Raw genomic sequence first — 21854 nt, 5'->3', positions numbered from 1 at the left:
CTTCCGTCCCGATCTAATAATAATCCGAAAACTACTCATGCGCCAAACAATTTGGAACTGGAAACGTTCCTTAATTTATAGAAAAAAAAACAAATTGGAGTAGAGAAAGTTCAGGGCTTTTAAAGAAACTAACGAAAAGTTTGGAAGGTGCAATAGAAGATAAATCATTATATGAACTGTGGAAAAAATCTAACATGAAAGTAAATTCTAAAAAGAACAACGATATAGAAGAACCACCACAAAAAATCCATCCAAATGCATCTCCACAAAATCGAAATAGTGATGAATTGCGCAACCAACATACACCAGTAAAGCAGATTTGTCAAAACTTCTCCACCAATTCTTCTCATACGTCACCAAGCTTTCCATCCACCTCGACTGGAATAACACAATCTAACACTGGGATAGTGTTAGATTGTCTTGTGGAATCTGATGTTTATATACCAACACCATTTAAAAAAAACTTAACCTGGCCATTAGCTCACACAGATCCTAAGAAAAAAAGAGTTAAGGTAAAAATACCCGCGGTTGTAACTTCACCTCAAATGATTCAATATCTGCATAAAAAAGAGGAACTAAAAAAGAAAAAGGAAGAAGAGAAACAAAAAAGGAAGCAGCTACGAGAAGCTAAAAAACTTGTCATAGAAGAAAAAAAGAAAATGGTTGCAGAAGGAAAGAAAAAACGTATAAGACAGCTATCCAGTTCCAGTGAATCAATTATCTCAATGGATGAAGTCAATGATTCTGAAATAGAGGAAATTAATGTTAATGATCATAATGAAGAAATAACGCAAGATATTAGAAATGTTAATAAAGATGATTTAAAAGAGGGTGATTTCATATTAGTTAAATTTATGGGAGGAAAAAGAAATACAACCGAATTTATTTACTTATGCGTAGTAGAAAATTTAGATGATTTAGTTGACGACATGGTACAAGTGATGGGTTTAAAGAGAGTTACGATACCGCTAACAAGGAATTTGTGGTAGATGAAAAAGATGTTTCAAATATTCTTTTTAACCAAATTCTCGGCATTGTTTCACACCCGGAAATATCACTTAAAGGAGAAAGATTTAGATATATTTTTAAACATCCATTAAATGTTAAAGAGATGTAATGTAATAATATTTTTTAAAAAAGTTTTTTGATTGTATTTTATATACTTAGAATTTTTTTAAAATAAACTTATTGATTTTATTAATTATTGTTTTTGTTGATTAATGGTTGGCATTAATAATGTTCACTATTGGTGGGTCCACTAATGGACAAACATGAAAATGCTATGTTCATTACTGGGTAACCCGCAGTGGTCACTAGTTTTTAATTCTTAGTGTATAAATACTATTTAATCAAAAGTGAATATTTTTTCATAAAAACAGGCCTTGAAACTGTGCATTACCATGCTCAAAATATTTTTCCTGGCGTTTAATAGGCTGTAACAATAAAATATATCCTTAAAATGTCCGCTTTTAGTGCACTTACCTTATAGTAACTTTTACCCCCAAAATTTCATTCGAAACACTAAAATCACTTGGAAGAAAATTATAATAAATCGAAAAAATATTAAGACTTTAACACCCTGTAGCTACGAAACAAAGCAGAATCGGACCTATGTTGATATGAATAATAAATCTTATTTTTACGTGGGGAATCTCCCACGAGAGATGGCATATGTTTTCTGAAACATCCTGTATGAATCCTAATAGCAATATTTTTCAACTCCAACGACAATCAATTCTTTTTCTTAAAATTGTCTTCTAGTATTTACTACATTTTTTGTCTCTTGTAAAAACATCACCTCGCTTAGTTTTTAGGAAATATATTTTTTTCTAAAGCTAACCTACAAAATATATAGGGAGTCTCAATATTCTTTGGAGATAGAATAACTACGTATTATTGGAATCAAAATAAGTTAATTGCACACAATTTACCTCTATACAAAAGTGGTTTGTTTGTCTATGTTAGAGGGCATCATTCAAAAATAAACTCGAACGTTAATTAATTTAAAATTTATCAAATCATTTTGTCAAAGGTCATTTGTAATACTAATATATCACTTAATATTATAACTAGATTATTAGCGCATACTAGATTTTATGTGCCTACCTAGTTTGATGTGACAAGAAATATTTATTGTCACTTCGTGTCACTATGTCTAGATACTAGTGTCTAGTCACTAAATCGATAATTCAAAATCCACGCTTACGCCACAACGCTTCTACTTTACTACTAACTATAGAGAAAACTCCACAGACTTCGAGACAGGAAAATCAAGTCCATTTAGCGTGTGTCCAAATTTTGACAAGTTTTCAAAAAAGACAGTTTTGTTTAGACTGACGTTTAATTTCATTTTATTTAAACTTGATAAGTTCGAAATTATTTATCTCAGATTTTTGAATTGCATTTAAAAATGGATGTGTATCACGTTAATGAAAAAATTCAGATAATTAAGTGGATTTATCAGAACAAGTCGATTGAAGAAATAAAAACGGGATTCAGACAAGCTTTCGAGAATAGGCCGGTGCCTTCAAAAGCCTCCATTCACAGGATAAAAGAAAATTTTGAAAAATATGGCTGCGTTACTTCCCACATGCATAAGAAACCAAAAATTGAAGATAATTCTCGTGAAGAAACAGAAGCCTTAATATGCGCTGCAGTTGAGTAAAATCCAAATAGAAGCTGTGTACAAGTTGCTGAAGCAGTAAATTCAAGTACAACAACAGTTAAAAGGGTCCTCAAAAAACGTGGTTGTCGTTCAAGAAAAGCTAGAAAGGTTCATGAAATTTTCCCCGACGATCAATTTCGCCGTATGGAGTTTTGCGAAATAATGATGGAAAAGGTAAATCTTGACGAAAATTTTCTTAGGAGAATAATTGTTTTTACTGATGAGTTGTCCTTTTCCTTATTAAATCGGCAAAACTCCACGCAAGTCAAAGGAAAATTTGCATAGGTTTTATAATGTGCGAACCCAATATCCACAAAAACTAAATGTTTTGGCGGGTATTGTAGGGGAACACGTTATTGGACCATTTTTTATTGAGGGCAATTTATATACTGCGAAATATCTGGATTTATTGCAACAGCAAATTGTACCGGCGCACAGTGCTTCGAACATATGGCTCTAGAGGACAAAAATGCAAAACTTATCTTTTATTGTATGCAATTTATTCAAACTAGGTTTATTTGACACAAATGATGAGTACTCTCGTTGTATTAAATGATGATGTTCTTAGTCCCATGTTTATGAAAAAAAATCTTATAAATAATGAAAATGTTGGTTGCGAAAAAGCTGTGTTCCATCTAAGGAAATAATAATTTATAGTATGAAAACGGTGTAAGTATTAAATAAATCCCTGTGATAAAAAAGAATTGAAATATCATTAGAACATGATTCCTACAATATAAGCCTAATATAAGATAAAAATGTTTTTCTTTAATGAAAAAGAAACGTTAATGTTATATTTAATTAAAAAAAACTTAAGATACTATAAATTTACTTTAGGACAACAAAATGCATAGATCGTAACTACTCTGATTCAGAAGAATCACTGCTGACAGAATCTTCCAAATTTATAGTATCCAAATCACAGGTAGATGAAGTATCCTCACATAAGATATTTTTGTACATCATTTTCTAATATGTTACTTTTTCGCGTTGTTACTCTCCTTTTTGTTGGTATGAGGGGTTCGGATGTTAATAGATACCTCTTTAATAGACACATTTTTTGAAATACAAATAATTTTCAGTTCTTGTCCTTATGCTCAAGCCAAGTATAAACCAGATCGGCATTGCTTATCAATTTTACTCCATCTGAAAAGTATTATAAAATAAAGTTCGTTGCAAGCAGACGCAGGTGAACTATACAAAAATTAAAAGCATATGAATATGACAACAGAAATATTCAATAAATACGATATGTTTTGATATGTTTTTTTAAATGCCTTTTTGAAGTTTGAAAACGTAAAATTTTTATACCCATTTAAGAATCATCTTAAAAAATAAATAAAAACTAAACAATCATGAACTTGTTTAGAAATAAATTTAAAGTACATACCTTGTTTAATAATATCCATAGTGGCTTAATATACAGAACTACTATGAATGTTATTCTTTTTACTGATAAGATAATGATCGCAAAATTTATTTTTAGTGAAAATATTTGCAAACAAAAAACGCTGTTTATGAAAAATAATATACAGGATGGTTGAACATTGCTATAAGTATAAAATTACATATTCAGATATTAGTAAATTTTAACTTTTTTTTCGATTTTTGTCCATGGGACGAAGCACTGTGCGGCGATTCGACGATTATTTGGCGAGAGATTTGGTGATATTTGGTGGCAACAAGATGGATGTCCAGCACACAATGGTCGTATTGTGCAAGAATATTTAAACAATACTTTTGGCAATAGACTAATTAGTGGGCATGGAACCATCTTGTGGCCGCCCAGGTCACCTGACCTCTCGGTGAATGATTTCTTTTTATGGGGGTACATAAAATCTAAAATTTACGGCCATGAAGAAATTCAAAACTTGGAGCAGTTAAGGCAGAAAATATTTAATGCCTTTGACACTGTCTCCCCTGATATGTTATCCAATGTGAGGAGAGAGGGGACTTTATGATCGTTTGGGTTATTGTTTAATGCAAGAGGGATGCATTTTTGAACAATTTTTGTAATTTAAATTTCATTATCCTGTTTTTTTACCGTTTACCCATTACCTATCTTGACGAACATGAGAAAACAAAGGTCCTTTTCAGGACCGCAAATATTTTGATTGAGAAATTTGTTACTTTCATTTTTTTTGAATTAAAAAAACAAAAGTTGTTAATATAATACCAATTTAAAAGTGTTTTAGTAGTTTTAATACACACTATGATATAAAATGTATTATTATTATAATGTAGGTACATTATTAATACTATTATTCATTCGAAATGGCATTAAGGCCCAATTGCACCAATGATTTAAATTTTTCTTAAAGATGAGTAGAGCTTAGAATGAGCTGTATTTATATTTACTTTAATATTCACCTTAAATGAGGCAATTTGACTGATACGATTTTTGAATTTGAATTGTTTTTAATGATACTAACAATTTTAGTTCAATTTTTAATAAAATTTATTTAATATTAATAGAAATCCTAGAGATTTGAAATCTCTTTTAGCGATTTATAACATTCTCAAATGAATTACAGGTGCCCTTATTTTCTATGAAAACCACACAGCTTTTTTCATAGTCGCTGCAGTTGCTATAAAAAAAACATAAATAAATGAATAGGGACACTTTTTATTCTCTTAGTTTCATATTAATTACTTTTTTAAAGAAAAAGTCACAGTTATAACTCGACTTAAGCTAAGAAGACCTTAAATATCGCGGTGTAACTGGCCATACATTAATGTCAAAACTAATTTTTTAAACTGTGAAAATTGCGACACACGCTAAATGGACTTGATTTTTCCTATGTCTCGAAGTCTGTGGACCTTTCTGTATCTATTTAAACTTAAAATGTTATTCTTTCAGTTTTACCGGAAGGTATAAAACTGGGCCTTAAACATTTGTCAAAAAGTATGACATTGATATAAATTAATAATAACAATCTGTTGCTGATTACCATAGAAACGCTAGTTGTAGGAGTTGGGAAATTAAAACAACTTTCGGTGCACGTCATCAATGACCCCATGCGTCGTCTTATGGAGTTTGCTGGTGGTCGTATTATGATGTGCAACCAAAGTTATTTTAATTTCCCTATATATATTTTCATTTTTTTTTTGTTTTTACGATATGGAAATGTGGAAAAGTATAAAAGGGATTAACAGTTTTAGAATAAACAAATTTTTTTATAATGAATACATTTTTCTCAATAATGTCAATAAAAAAGTTTATCGTCTTGTAAAGACGATCCGGGGACATACTGTAGGTAATATAAAATTTGCAGTCATACAATCGGTATGTAAAATAGCTGTCTTCTGCTAATAAACACTAAACCATTTAATTATATTTGTTATAAAAACAATGAGTTCTGTTAAGTTTGAAAAAATACAACAGTAATTTATGTAGATGTATGTATGTACAGATGCTTTTGTTCTTCGTGCTATAATAGATAGTGTGGGATCGTTAATTACTCATTTAAAATCTGAATATACACAACAATTACAACATACAAATATTTACCGTTATTAGCGAAGTGCACGTCTTTCCCTTTCAAATCAGAAAAAAAACTTCTTTATACGGGATGCGTAACATACATATGGTAATCGCAAAACAATTTCCGATGCACGTGATCAACTTTGAGCGACAAGCGATATCGACAACGCTGCCAGATTGTGATGGATTTAGGAGATGAATCTTAATTTAAAATTGACAAACAATATATTTATTATATCATTTTTAAAAGTTTTTTACGTTTTATTTTTAATTTAATAACTAATATTTTAGTAATTAAATGATTTATTTGTTTTATACCTTATTTTACTTATTACATATTGGCAAAAACTAGTCCATTATGAAGATTATTCTAAATTATGGGTTATATTTATTTATTTATTGGTGTACATCTTACAACGCCATAAGTGGTAATAACAAGTAAGAGGGTGATATTAATGCACAAACTAATAATCACAGAATTTAATAAAATCTAACGTAGAAATAACTTTGAAATTGGTATAATGTGCTTATCAATTAAACTTACTTCTCTGTGTGCAGTCAACGGTAATAAAGGACCTTTATTATCACGTTCTCGTTTAAAATAGTGAATTCAGGGAAGTTAAAAGCTCTTCGCTTCGATTATTTAAATGCTTCGGCATATTTCCAACACAGAATTTCAAGATATGCAATACAAATACTCGAAAATTTAGTTCCTAAAAGAACTGTTTGTGCTTAAAAGTACAATTTTTAAAAAAAGACTATGAAAATAGGCAAAAAACGAGAATTACTCACAAAGATTCAACAACAGCATGATATTATACAAAATAATGACTGATATTAGGATAATTCTCAAATAATAAACGACAACGTTGCTGAACATGGCGCAATGTGACCAATATAGCGATAATAAAATTCGGTTTAATCTAATTTTTGCAGCTTTAATCTAAATAAAATATCTCTTACAATCATTTGCTCTATAAAGTAAAATGAAGAGCTGCTCGATATCTTAAATTATACAAAAAATTTAAACATTTTTGCCAAAATGTCATTCAGTCAGGTTATCGACTTTAGTGTCAATGTCGATATGATTGATGACGTGCATCGGAAAATGTTTTGCGATTACAATATTTTGTCCTTACCTGTTTAAAATGTCAAATGTCTATAATTTAAAGGCTTATCACTTACTAAAATTTGATACCTATGTACATTTTTAAATGCATAATATAATTTGATTTATATTAACTTAACCTAATCTAACTGAAAATAAAATATTTTATGTGGAATACACAGTTTATCTAATAAATTTGAAACTCCGAATAAAAATATGCTCCAAAACTCACATTTGATTACAGTCCGATTTAGCAACGATAACGATTTATCTCACGGTGAATTTTGTTATTCAGTAATTCTGCCCATTTTGATAAATATATACCTGTATATAGATATATGAGTATTTCGAATTCTTGTTCTTCTAGGCCAGTAAACGTTGCCGAGTATTATATGTAAAGGTGGAAAAAATTAGTAACCAACCAATCTCAACGGGAATATGTAGATAATGATCTCCTATTTAAACCCTCAAAAGTCCCATTCGGTCCCAGTGGGGGAAGTTTGAAAAAAACCGCCGCCATTTTGGATTTTTTTGTTTTTTTTTCAAATATCTTCGTTTGAATAACTTTTTTCGAAAAAACTAAAGATATGTTTTTTGTAGAAAATTAAATTTAGAATATTTTATGTTATATCATTTTTTTTTCTAAAATAAATACTAATAGAGATAGAGAAATTTTTTACTATACGGTTTATAAATTTTTTATTTTTTTTAAACCAATCAGCTATTATTTTGGCGTTAACAGTATAGTGCTAATATATGTAGATAAACCGAGTATAAATTTAAGCAAGAAAACAATTAAAAATAACGTTTAAATATCATTTATTAAATAAAATTATTGTTAAAAAAATTATATTAAATTAAAGTTATTAAATAAAATCTGCTATAACGTCATCTTGAGCGTCATTTTCATCCTCAGCTAAAATACAAAAGTTTGGCTGATTCCGTAGCTCTAACCACACTTTGAAGAACTTAAAGTTTTCTACAAGAGCAATTTTTAGAGCACTGACTCTGTTTGCAATTCAGGAGGCGCCACATATTCTGTGGATTCAATAGGTGTCAGATTGCCTTTTTGATCTTTCTTCCATCCTTATTGTAAAGGATCTAACTTGTTACCAATCCATTCCGGAATCTAAAAAATACAACTTATAACATTTCCTATAATAGATATAAATAAATAAATAAATGCCTTTATTGTCAAAAAATTTTACAATTTGTAGACAAAGGTAAAGTAAACAAACAAGATACACAAACAAACAAACAAAAGATAATACAAAACATTATACAAATATTATTGTCAGTCTTATTGTTTAAAATAAACATTTATAAATGTTTACAATGTCAAAGAATAAAAAATATAAATAATATTCAAAAATATTTAGTTAGTTTATAGTAAATATCAATGACCTCTAAATAAATTTATTTCGGTGCCATTGGTAAATATAGCAATAGCAATAGCAATATATCTTTACAGTTACGTGAAAGTATGTCCTGAGTAAATTTAGTTTTGAAGAGTCCTCAGTTGGAGGCAAATTAGCTAAATTAAAGATAGTCTTAAAGGCTTGTCTTGATGTAATCCTATTGTTATAGAGTGTATCTCAGATATAATATGTTTAATATAGCTAGGGCAATAATATAGCTTTAAAAGATAATTTAATCCTGACTGATACAAGTCAAAAATGTGGCTGTTGGTACTGAAAAAAGATGATCTTTGTCAATACCTCAACGTATTTTTTGAAAAAATGCTAACAAAGATGACTTGTTTCATTCAGAATTAAATTATCTTTTAAAGCTATATCACTGCCCAAGCCATATTAAACATATTAACCATCTGAGATATACTCAATACAATAGGATTACATCAAGACAAGCCCTTGACTACCTTTAATTTAGCTAATTTGCCTCCAACTGAGAACTCTGCAAAACTCCATATTTACTCAGGACACACATTCAGGTAACTAAGAAAATATAATATATTTATTTTTTATTTACTAATGGCCACTACAGACGTCAACGATTTATCGTAGCGATTTATGTGTACAGGGTGAGTCAACGATAGAGTAAAGTCCATTATCTCATTTATTTCAAGGTTTACAAAAAAATGTTTAATATAAAAGTTATAGGGATCGTTAAGATACACATTTTAAAATTATTATTGAGTATACAAGGTGCTCCAAAAAGTGTGGCGGCTATAACATATGTTTTTTTAAATGCAACACCCTATTTTTTATTTTATTTTTAGACTCTGCCTAAAATTCCATAATTTTTTTATATATAATGTTATATACCTAAAATTAATAGTTTTTGTAATATTTCAATTTATTTAATCAAATGTTAAATTGCAGTGTGGTAAAAAATTGTCAGTGGTGCCATTGTTTCTGAAGTTGGAGTACCAAAATTTGGTAGGAGTACCAAAATTTGGACTAGGAGAGTTTTATAGAAATGAAAAAAAAGATATATCTAAAGATATTTTAGTTAAATGATACAGGGTGTTCAAAATATATTTATGAATTAATTTCAACTACCTAAAATTAAAAAATCTCAAATTTTTTAAACGGAACACCCTATATATTATCATTTTTTCTGATAGATTTGACAAAACTCTTCAACTCTTATTAAGTATGTCATATCCCTATTTTTAATAGTTTGCGATTTATTCCCATTTTTTCTATTTTTACCCATATTTTCATTACAATTACCCTATAAAATCATAGTTGTCATGACAAAACAAAACTATTTATTACTTACCTTTAACAAGTAGCTTCATAATTAGTTACAATTGCTGGTATTAGTTAAAATTAATTAACTTTACTCAAATAAACTAAATCGCAGTAGTGAATTTCTTGGTGTATTTCTATATTATGAAAGATGACACTTTTTGTGATTTTTCGTCGGGGCGAATAGCCACAGATTAGGGTAATACTAGATTACCTAATTGCTGAATACTACTGATATATGAATTTTCTTCAACATACAGTAACGTTTTTTCTCGTAGTAATTCTGGTTTATAATTCATTTGGTAAAGCCAATATTACTACTGCCGCGAAACCGTCCCATTACACACTGAAGATGTTTTCTAGATAATATACATCTATTCTTATAGTACTTAGCAAAGTGCTATATAATATATAGTACTGAACCAAAAAATGTAGTTTTCTAAGCTTGTTCGTGTATATCAATCACATTGACTAATTCATTTTAAGAAAATCTGTAACTATTATCTCTACCATTTATACTTATTACAACAAATTAAACTACAATTCAAATTTTGTTCTTAACTTGCTTAACAGACATGAAATTGTGATAATTATTACTTTTTGTCATGGCAACTATGATGTTATAGCGCAATTGTATTAAAAATATGGATAAAAATTGGTATAAATCGCAAACTAATAAAAAATAGGTATATGACATTCTTAATAAAAGTTGAAGAGTTTGGTAAAATCTGTCAGAAAAAATGATAATATATAGGGTGTACCATTTAAAAAAATTGAAATTCCTTAATTTTAAGTAGTTGAAATTCCTAAATATATTTTGAACACCCTGTAACATCTAACTAAAATATCTTTACATAGGTCTTTTTCTATATCTCTATAAAATTCTCCTACCAAATTTTAGTTGTCCAACTTCAGAATCAATGCCATCATTGACAATTTTTTAACCCACTGCAATCTAACATTTGTTTAAACAAATTTAAATATAACAAAAACTATTAATTTTAGGTATATAACATTATATATAAAAAAGTTATGGAATTTTACGCGGAATCTAAAAATAAAATAAAAAATAGTGTGTTGCATTTAAAAAAACATATGTTATATTCGCCACACTTTTTGGAAGCACCCTGTATACTGTATAATAATTTTAAAATGTGTATCTTAACCATCTCTATAACTTTTATATTTAATATTTTTTTGTTAACCTCGAAACAAATGAGATAATGGACTTTACTCTATCGTTGACTCACCCTGTACAGTCAATTTGCACAGTTTTATCGAACGTATGTATGATAAGTCGTTGCAGATATTTTCATCTGCACAGATGATCGGCGGCAGTTGCAATTTCTATTCGATAAACCGTTGTCGATTGCATTTGAGCAGTTTTATCGTTACGTGTAGATGGCGACAACGATCGATCCGAACGATCGCTCAAGTTATGAGAGGCTATTAGACAAACTCAGAATACGCACATGTCCGTGGAAAGCAATTGGACGAGTTTATAGAAATGAAACTTGCCTTTGGCAAATCAAATCAAATGATTTATTTAATAAATTTATATGAGAGTATGACTTCCGTTTTAGAAGCCAGTCTTTACACCACACTCTACGTGACATCTTTTTCTTTAAGCATAGCATCAAGCCCTAAAAGGCGAATGCATCTTCATCAAGTTCTGTTATTGCCGATGACATGTTTCCGCGCGAATTTCTGTAGAGAACTGTCGATCGACGCAGATATCTGCAACATGTGGAGACACTAGGGGTATTCGATTTATCTGTGCAGTTTTAAATCGCTACGATATATCGTTACGTGTGTAGCGGGCATAGGGAAATGTGATAAGTTGTATTTTTTATACTCAAGAATGGATTGGTAACAAGTTGCAATATGGATGGAAGAAAGGTCAAAAAGGCAATCTGACACCTATACAATCAACAGATGTGGCGCCTCGTGACCTACTAAAATTATTTTTTTGCAATTGCAGAGTCCGTGCTCTAAAAATTGCTCTTGTAGAAAACTGGGTCTTAAATGTTCTTCAAAGTGTGTACGGAATCAGCTGCACAAACTTTTGTATTTTAGTTGAGAACGAAAATGACGCTCAGGATGACGTCATAGTAGATTTTATTTAATAACTTTAATTTAATAATAATTTTTTTTAACAATATTTTTATTTAATAAATAATATTTAAACGTTATTTTTAATTGTTTTAATGTTTAAATTTATACCTGGTTTGTCTATATTAACATTATACTGTTAACGCAAAAATTATAGCTGATTGGTTTAAAAAACTGGAAAAATTATAAAACGTATACTAAAAACTTGCTCTATCTCTATTACTATTTATTTTAGAAAAAAAAAATAATTGAAGGTAAAATATTCTAAATTTAATTATCTACAAAAAACATATCTTTAGTTTTTTTCCAAAAAAGTTATGCAAACGGAGATATTTGAAAAAAACGAACAAATCCAAGATGGCAGCGGTTTTTATCGAACTTCCCCCACTGGGACCGAATGGAACTTTTGAGGGGTTAAATAGGTGATCATTATCTACACATTCCCGTTGAGATCGGTTGGTTACTAATTTTTTCTACCTCAACCTCCAGATTGACTAGCCTATTCTGCTTATTTTAGATCAGTTGATCTGTTAGTTTTAAAAAGTAAAAGTAAAGATGGGTAAGATTGCCTCTTCAGATGTTCTTGAGAAGTGAACTGCCAACTGTCTTTCCCTCTTTTTGGAGATCTTCCAGACTGTCTCTTACCACCGGTTTCCCTTCCTGAGCTACGCGTGGTAGTTTGATTTCTTCCATGCGTTTTACGTGTGCGAACCATTGTCTTTTTCTTTGTCTCTTCTAGTCTTCCCCAGAATTAAAAATATCTGTAAATTTCGTCTATAGCGTGTACAAATCAGGGAAGATTTCGCCAGACGACATCCAAAAAATGACAGAAAATACGATATGCCTGTAAATTATAATAACACAACAGTCACTGTCACGGATCCTTCCGTTGTAGGTACATATCTATTTAAAATAATATGGAACTTAAAATTAAGCTTTTTTTGGCATACTACTTGGTATCCATTTGTTAAATAATAAATAACGATTAGAGATATCGTTATTAGTCCTATGAATTAAATACAAACTCAAAAAACAGCTTATAATATACAAAACTAATTTTCTGCTTCTGGACATGTAAAAAATGTGGAAAATTAGTTGGTGTAGAAAATTAATTTTCTACGTGTAGAAAATACGGTAGAATATATCAAATTTTCTACCTACCCAACCCTGGTTCTAACAAATCAGCATTTTGTAAAAATCAATACCTATTCTTGTAGGAAATGAAACGGTCTTCAAAAAAGGTCTGGCATGAATTGTCATTTAACCGACACGTTTGAAAGATATTGAAGGTTAAAGTTCAAATTGTATATGATAACAACTTCTACAATTTTTTATATTTTATCACGAAATATTGGCTCATAAACATAAAATATTATGTTTTAGAGCCATTTCGTGATAAAATATAAAAAAAATTGTGGACGGTATCATATACGATTTGAATTTTAATGTGAATGAAGGTTAAAGCTTCAATAACTTTCAAACGAGTCGATTAAAAGAAAATTCTTATGAGACCTTTTTTGAAGACCGTTCAATTTCCTATAAGAATATGTATTGATTTTTACAAAACGCTGATTTGTTAGGGCCCAATAAAATTCCAAAGAAAAAATAATTGTTTCCCATTGTTATTTAAATGGGAAATAGAAAATCACCACGAGGCACCCTTTAATATTAATATTAAAAGCTCAAACTTTACCAGATTTTTTTCTTCATTATCCTGAACGTTATTTTCACGGTAACTAAAAAGAAAAAATATATATTTTTTTTGGTGCACCCTAATGTGCAGACTGTATTATCCTTCAAAAGGCATGTGAAAACTATCTGCTTTTTATTTTCTTTTTTATTAATTAAAAGTAGAAAAAAATAATGTTTTTGCTAATATTTTCTTTGTTCAGCTTTGTTCAAATATAAAAAATTGCAATTTTTTTTATAACCGAATTATAGACATATTTATATCCTACGCCCTGTATAAAAAAGATTTTTATAGAGAAGAATTGATTGTAAAAATATTATGTTAATAATTATTTATTTATTCTTTGATAGAAGATCAACAAATAGCTATAAAAACTAACAGTTAGATTTTTTTTCTATCCGTTCTAATGTTGCGAAACGAAATAAAATATACCCGGATATTCCACGGGAATATCATATTTTATATAAAAAAAAATTATATATCGTTTTAAAAAAATAAGGGTGTAATCAATATACAATAACGTGCAAATTAATCCTCACAAGAATTTATAATAAAAGCAAAACATGTAATTATATTTGATGTGTAATAAATAAGTCGGTTTACATTATTTAAATTGAACGAATAGAAATAATTTATATGTTACAGCTAAAAATTATACTTATTACTATTAAATTTATTTTTATTAGTTACTTATTTAATACTAACCAGCTATTTTGCAAACCAACCAAATGTTAGGCAATGTTATTTTGAAAGAACCAGCCTATTTTTACAAAATAGGAGATTTTAGCCATTAACTAGTTGCTAATTTGTTTTGATTAATGTCATGATTTTATATTATTGTTTTAATACATAGTTATTTTAGTTAATTTGTGTAATAACCATTTATGATTGTGGCCAATATGATTTATAAATAGGACAGACTGGACTCTTTGTAAAAGACAAAATTACTGTAACGTCAACTCCTTCAGGTGGCTGATAAAGAATTTCCACATGTCTTGGTGTCATTTCTGGGTTCATTAAAGTTGTTGGAATTATTTTGTCACCAAAAAATCTTACTTTCTATTTTTACTAATTAGTTCTATTGCCTAGATTTGCAAAAAAATGCGAACAAAAAGTTCGCAAACATTTTTGTGAACTACTAAATAAATAAATAAAAATATTTATTATTTTTTTATGATTGATAATTATATAGTTTTATTCTTTTCAGTGAGACGGCCCTTTTGGTAGATCCACAAAACACGTCTGCAATAAGTAAACAATATGTAGCTTTAGTAGTAGGTCACGAACTTGCCCACCAGTGGTTTGGAAATCTAGTCACTATGGAATGGTGGACACACTTATGGTTAAATGAAGGTAAGAGACGGTTATACAAATATACAAACACTCTTTTATCTACAACAAATAATTTTAGGTTATGCTTCATTCGTGGAATTCTTATGCGTAAACTACCTCTTTCCCGAATATGATATTTGGACACAATTCGTTAACGAATCATATATAAGAGCTTTAGAATTAGATAGGTAACAGAAAAGAACACTATACAGACTATACAGGGTGTTTCAGAAAGCTAAATGGCTATCTCTCGTGAGGAGATTTCTATATACTCAATATTAACATAGACCCGATTCTGCTTTGTTTCGTAGCTACAGAGGGTTTTGGGCTAGGAGGAGGTTGGTGCGTCTCAAAAGTTGTCTACCCTATAATTTTTTTATTTTTTTAGATAAAAAAAAACGTTATTTGATATGTTAGTATGTTACATAAATTAGGATTAATTGACGTATTCAATTGTTTTTGGCTACTTCCTGTTTTATCGGAAATGACTACAACTTTTGATTTTTAAATGGCACCCTCGGTGTTTTTTTTACTTTATTAGATAGAAAATGACACTCTGAATAGAATGACATATCGTATGTCAATTTTTGACATTCTCGCATATGGTTTATTTGAAATTGTAACATGCAGTTCATAACGACAATTTGACTCGATGGTACCAAATTAATCTTAAATAAATGCAAATATGCTAATGAGTCACCCTTGTTCCATTTGAAAAAAATTGAGATATGATTAAAAATACGATTTGGGCATCTTTTAACCGGCCACGGTTTTTCACACGAAAAACATTAGACGATGAAATCTATTTTCCAAGGCTTCTTGATTATGAATTAGTGTTTTTAACACAGCCATGGACGCTTGAGATAAATTACGATTATATTATATTATTATTACTTAAAATACGATTTTTTTTAAAGCTTTAAGGTCGGTCATTGAGATAAAAAAATATATTTTGTTTTACTTTTTAATAACGTACTTTCACCGAAAATAAACTGTAGTACCTAATAAATTTGAAAAAAATGAAATAAAATATACAGCAATATTATTGTTATTGTTCTTGTTGGCAAATTCCACAAATCATTCACTTTATATATCTACGTTCCATCACACTAAATTTCGATTATACTTTCATCAGAATATAGTCTCCCAACGTACCGGGTGTCCCACTAAAGTTCCGCGCGCACTGAGTAGGTATCGGCGAGAGCGAGCGGTGCGAGCGGCGCGACCGACACGACCGGTCGGAAAGTCGATTGTAGCCGCGCACTGGAGCCGCGATCGGCGGTCGAGAGTACGTCACCAGCATAAATTTGAGCATAGACGAGGAGAAGTTTATTCAAATTTAGTCAAATTCATTCGGCATTTCAAAAAATTATAAAGTATTATTACTATTTATATTTTTATTCAACTTTTTATATTTTATACTTTATGATGGAAATTAATATTATTTAGATCTTAACCAAACACACATTAATATATTTAGATCTTAACAAACCACATAAAATTAGTGAAATAGAGTGGAAGATGGGGATAAAATATACTACATGACTCTTAGCTTGACCGATTTTAACAAATGTGGTATAATTCAAAAGGGTTTAATTTGTTCTTTAAAAATAAAGCTAAATATGAAAAATAGTCAAATAAAACTTCTATTTTTAGTTCTTTAATCTAAATAAGTGTCATTACACACATTTATATATAGCTTTTATTTTAAGTTTTTCAAATCTTTGTTTTAAGTCAGTAGTAAATAAAACGAAACTTGTGTTTACATTTTGTTTAATGATTGACGTTTCGACCAATTTTAATTCGGTTTTCTTCAGAATCTATAATATACGTATAAATCATTTTCTACGTTTGTGGTAAGAAAAAAATATATATTAAACACATTGTTAGTGATAAAATTGTATTGTATATTACAGATTCTAAAGAAGACCGAATTAAAATTAGTTGAAACGTTAATCATTAAACAAAATGTAAACACAAGTTTCGTTTTATTCACTACTGACTTAAAACCAAGATTTTAAAAACTTAAAATATAATAAAAAAGTCAAAGAAAATTGGAACGGCATCAGCGATGACCATGAAATGAATGAGTGTAGTAAACAATATAGGTTACGTGCTTGTAAGAAATTTTTATAAGAAACCGCATATTAAGTATGATATGGTCTCGTACACTTTCGATTAGTAATTCATCGGACATGTTTAATGTAAAACCGCTCCACTAAAAAGAGTCGCTCGGCGTAGACTATTCGCCCCCTCCCATGCATTCTCTGATTTTGCCTGATGGCGCGAGTAACGCCGATAGCTCGAAGCGCACCGAGCGCACCGAGCGCACCGAGCTGATGCGGTGCGCGGGCTTACATTTATTTCAACGTAAACTGAAAATTACGTGCCGCTCGCTCTCGCCGATACCTATTCAGTGCACGGAGCTTAAGAATAGCGCTCGGCTGTATCTCGGAAAGTATTAGCCGTAGGGCTTACGGAAAAAAATATTTATAACTAAAGGGGCTATGAGAAATTGCTGGAAATTATTTTCAAGTTTGTAAAACGGCCGCTAGGTGGCGCAACTGCTATGGAAAATAAGAAAATAGATTTTGTACAGAATTTTGCCTAGATAATAGCTTCATAATCTTCAGTAAATTTTGGATTTTTTTTGTTAGAACCATTTTCCCCTATCTGCTAAAATAAAGTGGTGGGGGAAGGTTACATCTATCTTTATTTAAATGTTAATAACTCCAGACTGGATGATCAGAATCCAACAAACGAGGGCTCGTTTAAAAGAGCGTTTCTCACTCTACATTATACCATAAAAATAATAATAATAAGGTTTTGAACGTAGACGCTAGGTGGCGCTTTCTTACAATTTAACAAACATTTGTTTTTTCAAAAAAATTAAATACGATAGTATGTGTTATTTTAGCTGATAGTAAAGAGTAGTAAAAGCTTAAAAAGTCAGCGAAAACCGCATCTTGATACCTTCTTTCAAACCGAAGATATTAGCAAAATTATAATAAATACCAAAAAATAAGCCCTTAATTACCTTATTTTTACAATACAGTATCAGTAGCCCTCTTGATTAGGCCCATTCTAACAAAAAATAAGATAGAAACAGTTAGTTTATTTTAAAATCGACGAAATACCAGAATACCATAATACTGGTATATCGTCGATTTTAAAATAAACTAACTGTTTCTATCTTATTTTTAGCTTAGAATGGGTATAATCAAGGGGGCTACTGATACCGTGTTGTAAAAATAAGGTAATTAAGGGCTTATTTTTTGGTATTTATTATAATTTTGCTAATATCTTCGGTTTGAAAGAATATATCAAGATGTGGTTTTCGCTAACTTTTTAAGCTTTTACTACTCTTTACTATCAGATAAAATTACATATACTATTGCATTTAATTTTTTTGAAAAAACGCGCATGTTTGTTAAATTGTAAGACAGCGTCCCCTAGCGTCTACGTTCAAAAGCTTATTATTATTGTTTATATGGTACAATATAGAGTATGAAACGCTCTTTTAAACGAGTCCTCGCTTGTTGGATTCCGATCATCCAGTCCAGAGTTATTAATATTCAAATAAAAACAGATCTAACCTTCCCCCACCACTTTATTTTGGTAGATAGGGGAAAATGGCTCTAACAAGAAATATTCAAAATTTACTGAAGATTATGAAGCTGTTACTTATAGTACACCTTATCTAGCCAAAATTGTGTAAAAGCTCAATTTTCTTATTTTCTGTTGCAGTTGCGCCCCCTAGCGGTCGTTCTACAAACTTGAAAATAATTTCCAGCAATTTCCCATAGCCTCTTTAGTTATAAATATTTTTTTCCGGAGCCGCTACGGCTAATTCTTTCCGAGATACAGCCGAGAGCTATTCTTAGTGGGACACCTTGTACAACTACAAGCAAATGTTTTTTAGAAGAAAACACGTAAATTGAAAATTAAAAATGCAAATAAAGCAAAATCTCCAAAGCCTTAACCCAAATAAACAACTGTGGTTTTGTCAAATGGAATTTTGAAAGTCGAAAACTGACGTATTATGAATTTTCAAATGTTTCAATTCTGAATTATTACACAGAAAAAACATTTTATTATTATATCAATGGTTAAAAAACTATACATTTTAAAATATAAAGTCTGGAAAAAAAATCTTTATAATTTAAATAAATATTATAATTAATATATCCCATCTAACATCTAAACAAAACAAAACAAAAATAAGTAATGTGTTTCTGTTCAAAAATGCCAGGTTACTACTCTGAAAACCGACTATTATTGCGAGCGATATGCGAGCAAGTGATTAAACGGTTATCCCATAGATAAAGAATATATATGGGTTATCCTCTGTCCTCTATACAGGGTCCGGCAATAGTGCGTCGGGCATCTGTAGCTTCTAGAATAAAAAAATTGAGAATTTTGTTTAAGTACAAACCTAAAGTATTTACCAAGATGTATTCCAGGAAAATATTTTAACTTCTATAGGGTGGCTCAAAAAAGTGTGGCTGGATGGGGACGATTTTTTTTAAATGGAATACCCTGTATATTATTGCATTTTTGGATTTCTTTCAGATCACTTTACATAACCCTAAGATATGATTAAATATATTTCGATAGTTTTAGAGATATTAAAAAATAAATCAAAAATATATATTTTTCAGCACTTTTTAAAAAAATTATTAAAAATACAAGAACTGTTCTGAAATCAGAACTACATTAGGTATTTACTTTAGATGGTCTGTACTTACTTTGCTATAAATATGAAAACCGTAAATCATACAGGATGTTCAAAATTCCACGCCAAACTTTCTAAAATATAAAATAATATTTCTTCTTTTTTTTTAACGGAACACCCTGTATATTATTTTTTCAATAGACGGAGAATTTAAAAATGAACATTTTTTGTATTTAAAGTATTTCAAAATTTTTAACGGTTTCGCAGATATTTGCAATTTTATATTTCATATGGCATTTTCCACAGTAAATTTTATCAAAGCCACCCAATGATTTTTCTCTCGTATTTTACCATTGAAAGCGCCATATGAAATAATACTGCGTGTATCTGCGAAACCCTTAAAAATTTTGAAATACTCTAAATACAAAAAATATTCATTTTTTAATTCTCCATCTAATAAAAAAATAATATACAGGGTGTTCCATTTAAAACAACAAATAAAAAATTTTTTATATTTTAGAAAGTTTGGCGTAGAATAATGAACATCATGTATGATTTACGATTACCATATTTATAGCAAAGTAGGAACAGACCATCTAAAGTACATACCTAATATGGTTTTGATTTCAGAACACTTCTTGTATTTTTAATATTTTTTTTAAGAAGGGCTGAAAAATATATATTTTTGATTTATTTTTTAATATCTCTGAAACTATAGAAATATATTTATTCATATCTTAGAGTTATGTAAAGTGATCTGAAAGGAATCCAAAAATGCAATAATATACAGGGTGTTCCATTTAAAAAAAATCATCCAGGTTCACTCACACTTTTTTGAGCCACCCTATAGAAGTTAAAATATTTTCCTGAAATACATCCTGATACATACTTTAGGTTTGCACTTAAACAAAATTCTCAAGTTTTTTATTCAAGGAGCTACAAATGCCCGACGCACTATTGCCGGACCCTGTATAAAAGGTTTCAGCATAAATCGTAAAATCACCTGTATCGTCGCGACAGCGAGGACGGTACGCCACACCCGATGTTAGTTGCGTGCCGAGTAATCCTCAAGGATCAACAAAAATACTCGAGACATGCCGAGGATATGAATACTCGGACGACCGAGTATTTTTCACTCGAGTGATCCCATCACTAATTCAAGTCTAATGCAAACTTGAAAAAATGTAATGTCATTAACTGACCAAAGAGCTAAATAAGTGCTCAGTGCTCATTGATTCCTTATCAAAAAATATGAAAAAAAGTTCCTATAAACATGGTTGCGGAAATGCGTACTTTTAAATTTAATGGATGTTAAAACTTTTAAAAAATAGGTCCTTTGTAATTATTATCTTAAATAGTACTATTATTTCTTTTTGAATTTGCTGTAGGTAGCACAGAACATCAGTGTTATAAATTTTAATAAAATTGAATAAAAAATTAGATTAAATAAATAATTTATTAATTTTATTTTCATTTTACTAATAATCGTGATGAATAACTATCGACAAAATCTAACGGCCTTCACAATTTTGCTAACAAGAGAAAAAAGTCAACGACAGTCATGATTTTTTTAGAAAAGTATTCCAGTGATAACCCATATGCACGCTACTGTTAAATCTGTCGACAATTTTTTAGGCTTAAAATAAGTGGCAGTTATATTAACTTTGATTCTCAAAATTTCATTCAAATCACTAAAAGCACTTGGAAGAAAATTATAATAAATTGAAAAAAACGACTTTAACCCCCTGTAGCTACGAATCAAAGCAGAATCGGACGTTTGTTGATATAAAAATAAACGTTATTTTTACGTGAAGAATCTCCTCACGAGAGATGGCACATGTTTTTTGAAACACACTATAGAGAATTTATGCATAATGTTTTTTTATAGTTTGGACAACTCTCATCCCATAGAGGTTCCAGTGGGAAATCCCCGTGAAATAGATGAAATTTTTGATGATATCAGTTATAACAAAGGCGCCAGTGTTATCAGAATGTTGCATCACTATATTGGCGACGAAGATTTTAGGTAAACTTTTTTTCCCATCATATTTAACATTGTACATAGATATTTTAA

General features: G+C 29.8%; 1 protein-coding gene across 1 annotated transcript in view; it reads left to right on the top strand.

Moving 5' to 3' along the window:
- LOC115885143 (puromycin-sensitive aminopeptidase) overlaps window positions 1–21854 on the top strand; it is a 67599-nt gene that overhangs the window by 25085 nt on the left and 20660 nt on the right. The window contains exons 6-8 of the mRNA XM_030903940.1: window positions 14981–15126; window positions 15185–15293; window positions 21669–21806. Of these exons, the coding sequence (XP_030759800.1) occupies window positions 14981–15126; window positions 15185–15293; window positions 21669–21806 (393 nt within the window). The remainder of the gene's footprint in view (window positions 1–14980; window positions 15127–15184; window positions 15294–21668; window positions 21807–21854) is intronic.

The sequence above is a fragment of the Sitophilus oryzae genome, unplaced genomic scaffold (genome assembly GCF_002938485.1).
Source record: "Sitophilus oryzae breed Bouriz unplaced genomic scaffold, Soryzae_2.0 scaffold_375_pilon_pilon, whole genome shotgun sequence".
In the NCBI taxonomy this organism is placed as follows: Eukaryota; Metazoa; Arthropoda; class Insecta; order Coleoptera; family Curculionidae; genus Sitophilus; species Sitophilus oryzae.
Note: the sequence above shows the minus strand (reverse complement) of the source record. Positions and strands in the feature narration are given on the sequence as shown.